The sequence below is a fragment of the Eptesicus fuscus genome, chromosome 20 (assembly GCF_027574615.1).
Source record: "Eptesicus fuscus isolate TK198812 chromosome 20, DD_ASM_mEF_20220401, whole genome shotgun sequence".
NCBI lineage: Eukaryota > Metazoa > Chordata > Mammalia > Chiroptera > Vespertilionidae > Eptesicus > Eptesicus fuscus.
In genome coordinates this window covers 20,996,818-21,007,395 of record NC_072492.1, presented here as the reverse complement: position 1 = coordinate 21,007,395, position 10,578 = coordinate 20,996,818, and the positions used below count along the sequence as shown (strand labels likewise).

The following is a 10,578-nucleotide window of genomic DNA, read 5'->3' as shown; positions in this document are numbered from 1 at the left end:
ATGACTGTTTTAGACATTTATAAGCTAGGATATGAAGTATGGAAAAGTACTCAAAATTTGCTTATTTTTATCACAAAAATTAGTTTAAATCTAACAGGAATTTATCACCTTTAAGAAGTGAAAAATATTTCCCCAAATCATGTTAAACAAACAAAAAAAGATATTAAAAATTCTAGCCTGGTCAGTGTGGCTCTGTGGTTGAATATCAACCCATCAATCAAGAGGTCATCAGTTTAATTCCTGTCAGGGCACATGCCCAGGTTGCCAGCTCAATCCCCAGCAGGGGGTGTGCAGGAGGCAGCCCATTGATGAGATTTCTCTCATCAATGCTTCTATCTCTATTCCTCTCCCTCTCTTTCTAAAAACCAATAAAAAAAAACATGTTAAAAATTCTATGGATTTATTTTACTTTGTTTCCTCAATTATAGAGAATTATCAGAATTTTCTAATAAAACACCAAAAATTAACAGGTAAGTAAGAGCTCTATAGGTAGTGAACTCTTATATTCAGTAGAAAAAAACCCACATATATTTTTTTAATGCCTCAGAGGTCTTAGTCTCTTATACAGGACTGAACCTGTGTAAGTTATAGCCTATATCCAAACATATACAATATCCAGTATTTACTCAGGTGATTATACCTGGAACTCCTATATAAATACTGGATAAAGCCTTTTAGCTTTAGCCTTTAAATCAATATATTTTCAATACAAGAAAAAGTAGGTTAAATAAAAACATTTTAATACATATTTAAAGCAGGTATACATACGATATTTTTCACCTGCAAAATTAGGATCCTTATCTTTTGAGGTGAAAATGTAATTCATCAGATAATGTAACTGAATATTAAGCTAATACAAACACTTGAAATAAGAAACTATTTCCAGGTATACCTTATTATATAATTGCAAAAATTATTTAAAGTGAACTGTGGCATTTTTTAATCTTATAATTAAAAATACATATTTCCTCCCAAAAACATAACCTTTAGTGGAAATGGCTGTTATATAGAAATGCTATAGTAGAATCCTTTGTTGTTGTTTTTTCTTACCCAAGGACATGATTTTATTGATTTTACTGTATTTTATTTAAATATATTTTTATTGATTTTCAGAGAGGAAGGGAAAGGGAGATAGAAAAACATTGATATGAGAGTGAAACACTGATCGTTTGCCTCCACATGTGCCCAGACTGAGGATAGAACCCATGACCTTTTGGTGTGTGGGATTGAAGCTCCAACCAACTAGGCCACACTGGCCAGGGCTGTTAAATAACATTAAACCTTGTCTGAATTAGATAAATTAACATCATTAATATCTATGAAATAAAACAACAATGATACAAAAATACAATAAAAGTATACAAGGTAAGTGATTTGAATTGGCAAAATATACAAGATATCACATGTACGGTTGCTAAAAAACATTCATGAAAACTATAATTCATAATCTTGATTCCACTTTGTCAACATTGAGTATTCAATGGTGAAATATGCTGGAGGAATGCACCAGAAATAAAATCAGGAAGCTCTTACTTTTTGTTGTTGTTAATCCTCACCCAGGATATTTTTTTCCACTGAGTTTTAGAGAATGGGAGGAGAGGAAGACAGAGACACGCAGAGAGAGAAACATTGGTGAGAGAGACACATCGATTGGTTGCCTACCGCATGCGCACCAACCGGGCCCGGGGATTGAACCTACAACCCAGGTACGTCCCTTTGATGGGGAATCAAATCCATGGCCCTTTGGTATGCAGGCTGACCCTGAGCAGGAAGACCTTACTTTTATTTTATTTTTTGGGGGGGTGGGGGGGGGTGGGGAGGGGAGATCTTACTTTTTAAAAAATTGAAACATAATTTCTTAGGAAGTTTTCTTATGCATTATGTATGTAATTTTGTATTCTAGATTGCATAAATTTATTTAAGAGATTCATATTTACAACTTGACAGAGTACTCACTTGGTTGAAGAGAGGTGAATTAAAGGAACCAGGAGGGAAAAATTATGGAGTAGTGTAGCATTGAACCCTCTTTAGAAATATCTTAGTGAACTCTAGCTCCTAGAAACAGCTCACTTACATACATAAATACTCCAACAAAGCTAAATCAGATAATACAAAATTCTTTTAAAATACCACCACATCATAAATACAAATTGCAACTCAAATTTTTTCATTTTAAATATTTGCGCACTAGTAAAAAATATACAAATATTCTGTTTTAAATGTACATTAAGAGATGTAAACTTCCACAAAAATCAATATAAAAATGTATCTTAGGGACCACACAATAATCTGTACAAGGCACTGTTAATGTGGAATATTAAGGGAAGCCAGCTGCCAAAGTGTTCACAGTCTCTTTTGAAATATTAAGGTGAATTCCTTCAAGATAGTGGAGGAATCTGTCAAAATTACAAAGAAAAATAATTTAATGTTAATATTGCCATCAGGTGAGAATTTGAATCTTGAAATAGCTATATAAAATGTTATTTCTATAGATCCTTTACCTTCTTTTACTTTTTCCTTGTTCTTTTAGCTTCTCAGTCCTACAAATGTTTCGAAGAGTTGGCAAGTATTCAATTATACTAGCTTGTCTATTACCCAGGTTGAGAAGAGATCGGCTAGAAAATACACTTTTAATGACTGCTATCCTCTTCCAAGCACAGCTGTAAATTAAAAGTAATGCATTACTTTTTATTTTCAATACCTAATAAAAATGCAACAGTCCCAAACACAACCAGCTTTTGATCTGCTTGTCCGTTTCTGATCTAGACTAGATTAACTGGATTCCAGATTAATTTCCTGTATCATTTTCAACTTATCAACCACTCCCATACTGAAACATCTCTGATGGCTACCTGATACCTGCCACAGCAAATCCAAATCCCTTTCTCTATCACTCCAGAATCTCCTGAATCTAGCCCCACCCTAATCTCTCCTTATTTTTCTTCCCAGCATTCAGACTGATCTCCTTCACTGTCTCATTAGATTAGAAGCTACAGTATATCATTAATATCAAGGGCTTATTATGATAAATAAAGCCCAGCTTTTCAAAATTGGTAAGAATTTAACAATTTCCCCTTTATCCTTTTTCTACTGAAATGTAAAAAAAATAAATACTTACTCTAGATTAGCCGAGGTCTGACTAAAGTACACATTGGTGCGCTTTTGTGAAACAGATAAAGTAAGGTCTTTCATTGGATCTTTGCCTAATTTCTTGCAAGAATTCAAGGTTTCCAATGCTTTTGAAATAGTTGAAGAACACTTAGTAAAACTGAGAGCTTCTACCGCTGCCTTTAATTCTCCAGAGTTTTGAGAAGTCCATCCATCACTGTTTTCAAGACTAAACTCATCACAAAGTCCACTTTTAACCTTTCCATTTGTCCAACTAAAGTCATGTTTCCCAAGTTCCTTTTGTTCCCTTCCATCAGTTAAAAGGGCATCTAAGAAGGACATGTTATCCATGAACTCGGTGAGAGAATTTAAACAGTGAGAAACAAGGGCAGAACATTTTTTTTCTGCTGGTGTTTCAGGAAGATGAGGATTAGATTCAATGTTAGAATCTAAACATTTGTTTAGTTTCTTTGTCTCTGAATTGCTTTCTTTGGCTTTGCTTTCTTCTGAACTTGAGGATTCAGGGTGAAGGCAAAGAAATTCATCAGAGAAGTCCAAGTTCGTGTCAAATAAGTCACTATCATCTAGAATTACCATTTTTTTCTTATGTTTCTTTTTTTGTGACTTTTTCAATGGCTTCTCTCCAGAATGTTTCCTGGCAAGACATTTCATATTTTTTGTTGCTGCACTGGTGTCCACACTTACTGATGAACCACAAAGCTTTTCTGTTTCTGGAATGATATCAACAGGTAATGGTAGGATGAACTCAAGATTACTATATAAGAAATCTACATTCCGCATTTGGAATTCTGTAAGAACCTGGATGAGCTTATGCCATTCTTCCTTTGTTCTGATTTTGTGCTGAAAAACAATTTTGAATAAAGAAATGTTATAACAATACGATTTAAACATTTTTCTACCCATATGAATATGTCATCTGTATTCTATCTTCAAAGAAGCCATTACCCCTCATTATTTATTAACCTACACAGTCCCTTAATTCATCAAAATAGTATTATGAATCTAAAAAATTTAGACTATTAATTTGAATAATTAAATTCTTTAATAATCAGTATACACCCCAATGCAATAATTAGCTCATTTATTTAAAAAATACTTCTCTAGCCCGACTGGCGTGGCTCAGTGGTTGAGCATAGACCTATGAACCAGGTCACGGTTCAATACCTGGTCAGGGCACATGCCTGGGTTGTGGGCTTGATCCCCAGTAGGGGGCGTGCAGGAGGCAGCCGATCAATTATTCTCTCATCATTGATGTTTCTTTCTCTCTCTCCCTTTTCCCTTACTCTCTGAAGTCAATAAAAGTCTTTAAAAAAAAAAAAACTTCTCTAAAAATTTTAATCGGAACTATCTCTAAGTTCTCTTCTCAATACTAAAATAAGCATTTAGAGCAATGCCTATGCATCATTTGTCAGAGGTCAAATATGTTAAAATCAGAAATTTGAAACCTATAAAAAGGATGAGCAAATTTAAGTTAATCTCTAGATTCAAAATATAGGTGTGTTGAAAAGATGAAAGAAACATAAATTTAACATTCAAATTTAACATTCCAAACTAGACATTACAAATACCTTTAAAAATGAAAATAAATCTTCAGATGGGGGAAAAATGTTCTTAAGGCCAAACAAGGTCTCAACACAGCCAGTGTCACATTTGGGAAGGTCTGTAGGACTCCTTTTAGCATTTTTAGGGTTATTTTGGGAATCAGGGCCATCTTCAGAGCGAATAAGTTGTCCATTTCTGCTGTTTTCTCCTTCAAAGTGAATAAAAAAAAGTCTTACCTATCCATATTTTAAACAAATTATATCAAACAATTATTTAAAATCTAAGATCCTTTGGCATCTCTTGATCCTATACCCTCCATTTTGTTCTTCTCCACACATTTATTTAATTCATAAAGAGTGCAATACAGCCTGGTTGGCGTGGCTCAATAGTTGAGTATCAACCTATGAACCAGAAGGTCATGGTTCGATTCCCAGTCAGAGCACATGCCCGGGTTGCAGGCTCGATCCCCTGTGTGGGCATGCAGGAAGCAGCCGATCGATGATTCTCTCTCATCATTGATGTTTCTATCTCTCTCTCCCTTTCCTTTCCTCTCTGAAATCAATATATATATATATGTTTAAAAGTACAATACAAACATTATTTTTATCATACATAGGTTAAGTGAGATGGTGGTGATGGGCTTACAAAACAATCCCACATGAAAAAAGTGCAAGGACTAGTAACAGACAAGTCACAGAAGAAATACAAATATGTAATAAACTCATAAAACCATGTGCAATTTCCCTAGTGATCATGGAAGTGCAAATTAAGATGTTGTTCATTTTTTCACCTTTAAATTGGCAAATTAAAACGGCTGATAACCGCGCAGCCAGTGTGGCTTCAACCTATGAACCAGGAGGTCACGGTTTGATTCCTGTTCAGGGCACATGCCCAGGTTGTGGGCTCGTTCCCCAGTGTGGGGAGTGCAGGAGGCAGCTAATCAATGATTCTCAACATTGATATTTCTCTCTCTCTTTCCCCTCCTTCCTCTCTGAAATCAATAAAACTATGCTAAAAAATAAATTAAATAAATAAATTAAATGACTGATAATCCAGTTTAGTTAAAGGTACACATAAAAGAGCCATCATATACTCATTGTGGAACATAAACTCATATATAAATGTCAAACGGACAGCCTTTGGCCCAGCAACCACACTTCTAGAATTCTCTCAAACAGAAGTACTCACAGATATGCTCAAAGAATGTGTATAAAGATATCCACTGCATACTTTAGTAACAAAGTGAAGATAACTTAAATGTCTCTAAATAGGTAATGGTTAATTAAATTGTTACATCCAATCAATTATGAATAGAATGCAGCTGTGAAAAAGAATGGGGTAGAACTCTACTGACAAATTGTTGAGCGAAAAGCAAACTTTTTAACAATATATATAGTATTAATTAATTTTGCTAAATAAGTAAGTAGCAATATTTGTGCATCGATAAAGGTCTAACAGTGGCTAGCTTTAAGAAGTGAAGTTCTGCCCTAACCGGTTTGGCTCAGTGGATAGAGCGTCAGCCTGTGGACTGAAGGGTCCCAGGTTCGATTCCGGTCAAGGGCATGTACCTTGGTTGCGGGCACATCCCTAGTAGGGATTGTGCAAGAGGCAGCTGAATCAATCTTTCTCTCTCATCGATGTTTCTAACTCTCTATCCCTCTCCTTTCCTCTCTGTAAAAAATCAATAAAATATATTTTTTTAAAAAGTGAAGTTCTTTTGTTTTTTATTTTACATAAAAGTTTGAATTTCCAATAAGTATCTTTCTTTTTATAGAAATGAAATACATACAAAATCTCCCAGAAAAGAAAAAATGCCATACTTAATATGTCTTCTAAAGTCTTAGTATAGCATTCTATATCCAGTAGTATGGTGACAGTTATTAACTAATTTTTTTATAACAGGTTATTTTCCATATTTAGTTCCAAGAAACAGTGAAAGCTACCAACTAATGTTGAATTAAATGTTTGTCTACTTGAAAAAAATATACATTAAAATTTTGAACTAATCAAAGAAAAATACTGACAGGGGATTAATATTTCAGAACATCACCCTGATTTCATTTAAATATTTGTGTATTTCCCTAAGCAGAATCTGTAACTACGTAACTGTCACTATGGCGCATGGAAACCACGAACTATGAACTTCTTCAGGGAAGGAACCATGTCTTATTCATGGAAACACAGGATCTAGAATGGAGAAAGTCTTCAACATATATCTGTGACTTGAATTAGGTAATGATGACTAAACATCAATAATAAAATAAAGCATTTCCGAAATGATAAAGTTCTTAGGCAAAATGGAATTACAGACTAGTGAAGAAGCTAAAAGGGACCTTACAACATGGCCATATAAAAATAATTTATGCCCTAGCCGGCTTGGCTCAGTGGATAGAGCGTCAGCCTGCGGACTGAAGGGTCCCGGGTTCGATTCCGGCCAAGGGCACATGCCTGGGTTGCGGGCTCGGTCCCCAGTGGGGGGCGTGCAGGAGGCAGCTGATCAATGATTCTCTCTCATCATTGATGTTTCTATCTCTCTCCTTCTCCCTTCCTCTTTGAAATCAATAAAGAAACATATTTTAAAAAAAATAAAAATAAAAATAATTTATATATGTGGGAAAAAAATCACCAATGTTTTTAAGAAAGTAATAAAAAAAATTGTTAATATAATTCTATTTGTTTATAAAAAATATATGTTTATAAATGTATAAGAAACAATCTGCTCTAGGTTAGTTTAATTTTATTTACCCACATTTAATGTTCATAAAACTTTTCATCAACAAAGTTGACATATGTATGTATTTTTAAGATTAATGTGATACCTTGATGCTCTAAATTTTTATAATCTTTCAAATATTTTGGTATAGGATATATTTTAACATAGGGTCCCATTACAGGAATTTCTTTTTATAACAGATCAACTTACGACAAAGAGATAACGGCCTTTCTTCTAAAAATCCACCTCCACTTCTAATCCAAAATTGTAGGTAAAGGATACTTTTCCTAATATCACAAGTATTTGCAGTTAACAATGTTACAAGGTCTTTTATGTCAGTTCTAAAATTCTCAGTTAAGCAGATTGTCTGTAGATAGCTGGCAACATTTAGCTGAGAGAAAGACAGAGGAAATAAACATGGTCAATTGCAGAGTTAATAGAAATACATGAATAATACATGTCTTTTAAAAAGTAAGACAAATTTTGCTAAAATTCACATAGTAAGCATTTATTGAGAATGAAAATGAGCTGGACTCAAGGTTCAGTTCAATTCCCAGTCAAGGGCACATACCTGGGTTACAGGTTTGCTCCCCACCCCAGTTGGGGCATGTGCAGGAGGCAATCAATCAAAAATGTGTGTCTCTAGCCCTAACCGGTTTGGCTCAGTGGATAGAGCATCAGCCTTCGGACTCAAGGGTCCCAGTTTCGATTCTGGTCAAGGGCATGTACCTTGGTTACAGGCACAAACCCAGTAGGTAGTGTGCAGGAGGCAGCTGATGGATGTTCTCTCTCATCGATGTTTCTGACTCTCTATCCCTCTCCCTTCCTCTCTGTAAAAAATCAATAAAATATATTTTTTAAATAAAATGTGTGTCTCTGCCCTAGCTGGTTTGGTTGGGTGGATTGTCAGCCTGCAAACTGAAGGGTCCTGAGTTCGATTCCAGTCAAGGGCATGTACCTCGGTTGCAGAAGTACATGTGGGAAGCAACCAATGGTATGTCTCTCTCACATCAATGTTTCTCTCTCTCCTCCCTCCATTTCTTCTATTCTATCTCTGAAAAGCAATGGAAAAAAATATCCTCTGGTGAGGATTAACAAATAAATAAATAATACAAATAAATAAATTAATTAAAAAAAATAAAACCATGAGATACCAATACATAATTATTACTATGGATAAAATAAGATAATTGGATAATTCCAACTTCTGATAATTATGCAAAATACAACTGAACCCTCAGACATTGCTGGTGAGAATGCAAATCATTGGAAAACTTCAGAAAACAAGTTATCAAGCTCTTATAATGTTAATTTGACCAATGATTCCACCTTTAAGTACTTAAGTAAAAAAAAAAGGAAATATATGTCCAGAATAATGTAATTACTCATAGCAACTTTATTTATAACTAGAGGCCCAATACACGAAATTCGTGCACTGGTAGGGTCCCTAGTGGCTACCAGCCAGGGCGCCTCCCTTCCCCTAGCCACCTGCCACCACTGATGCTGCCACCACCCCTAGCCAACCCCGCCCCCTGGTCGAACTCCTGGTCAAGGGGACAATTTGCATATTAGGCTTTTATTATATAGGATAGTTTAACTGTAAACAACCCAAATGTCTATCAATAGGTGAATATGACAACACATTTATATATGTGAAGTATATGTATAAAATGGGATACTGCTCATTCACAAAAAGGAAAGAACTACTGCCACAGATAATATGAATGAATCTGAAAAAGCATTATGTTATGTAAAAGAAACTAAATAAAAAATACATATTATAAGATTCTATTTATATAAAATTCTACAGGCAAAATTATAGTGACAGAAAAAACACAATGGGACACAAGAGATAAAAAATATTCTGGGTTTTTAAAAAATGTATCTTTATTGTTCAAAGTATTAGAGATGTATACCTTTTTTCCCCATTGACCCCCTCCACTCTGCACCCGTCCCCCTGAAAATATTCTGTTCTTGATAGATATGTTCTCTATCGACATTTGTCAAGATTCACTGAGCCATACACTTAACATGGGTGAAATTTACTGTATATAAATTACTTCAAGAAGGTAAACTAACAAATGCAAACACACACACATGAACACATGGACATACAGACACCACTACCAGGGCTAAAGTTAAAAAGCCTAACAACAGCTACCAGAAATCTTATGCACTAGAGATCTATTTGCCGATTATCTAAAAGTTTAACAAATAATGCAGACGACTCAACAATTCCACTGAACAGTCTAAAAAACAATGTTAGATAAAAAAAAGTTATAAAAGTTTCCTATTATTTGAAATTTCAGAATCAAAAACACTAATATTAAAAAGTTAAATATATTAGGATAGTGTGGCTACTTTTGGTGAGGAGGGGAGTGCTGACTTTCTTAAAAAGGGCTTATGGGAACTTTTGGATGTAATGGAAATGTTCTATATTTTTATATGGGTGATGGTGACATGTAGGTTTATTACATATGTTAATATTTATCAAATTATACACTTCAGTTAAGGGCATTTTAACTGCATGTTAACCTCAATAAAGCACTATTACTATAAAAAAAAACTTAATGAACACTGGAGTCTAGTTAAAATTTGAATATTTGGCCTAGCCAGCATGGCTCAGTGGTTGAACATTAATCTATGAACCAGGAGGTCACGGTTTGATTCCCGGTCAGGGCACATGCCCAGGTTGTGGGCTCTATCCTCAGTAGGGTGTGTGCAGGAAGCAGCTGATTAATGATTCTCTCATCATTGATGTTTCTATCTCTCCCTTTACTTTCCTCTCTCTGAAATCAATAAAAAAATACTAAAAAATTTTAATATATCCTTAGTAATTAGATTTTAAAATTATAACTATCATAATAAATTACCTTTTATATAATTATGACATATGATCATCAAAATTAAAAACTTACCAATGAAGGCATATTGAAATTAATTTCTTCAAAGCAGCCATCAAACATTAAACTAAATGAAGGATCTATAGTAAAAAAAATTTTTTTAAACATGGAGACCAATTAATTACTTTTTCCAGTTATACTTTTCCTATGTGAATATTGTATATTTCATCAGTAATAGAAATCAAATATCATGCAAACTATACAATAAAAATTGAATTTCTACCTTGGCCTAAAGTAGCTATGATTTTTAATTAAACTACCATTATTTAACTTGTGATTACTATTATTTTT

General features: G+C 34.2%; 1 protein-coding gene across 1 annotated transcript in view; it reads right to left on the bottom strand.

Moving 5' to 3' along the window:
* Positions 1–1,910: 1,910 nt before the first annotated feature.
* Positions 1,911–10,578, bottom strand: part of ATAD5 (ATPase family AAA domain containing 5) — a 40,075-nt gene continuing 31,407 nt past the window's right edge. Inside the window, exons 18-23 of the mRNA XM_054709773.1 lie at positions 10,303–10,367; positions 7,595–7,775; positions 4,698–4,879; positions 3,119–3,969; positions 2,502–2,660; positions 1,911–2,396 (exon numbers count right to left, since the gene is read on the bottom strand). Of these exons, the coding sequence (XP_054565748.1) occupies positions 2,318–2,396; positions 2,502–2,660; positions 3,119–3,969; positions 4,698–4,879; positions 7,595–7,775; positions 10,303–10,367 (1,517 nt within the window). The 3' untranslated portion in view covers positions 1,911–2,317. The remainder of the gene's footprint in view (positions 2,397–2,501; positions 2,661–3,118; positions 3,970–4,697; positions 4,880–7,594; positions 7,776–10,302; positions 10,368–10,578) is intronic.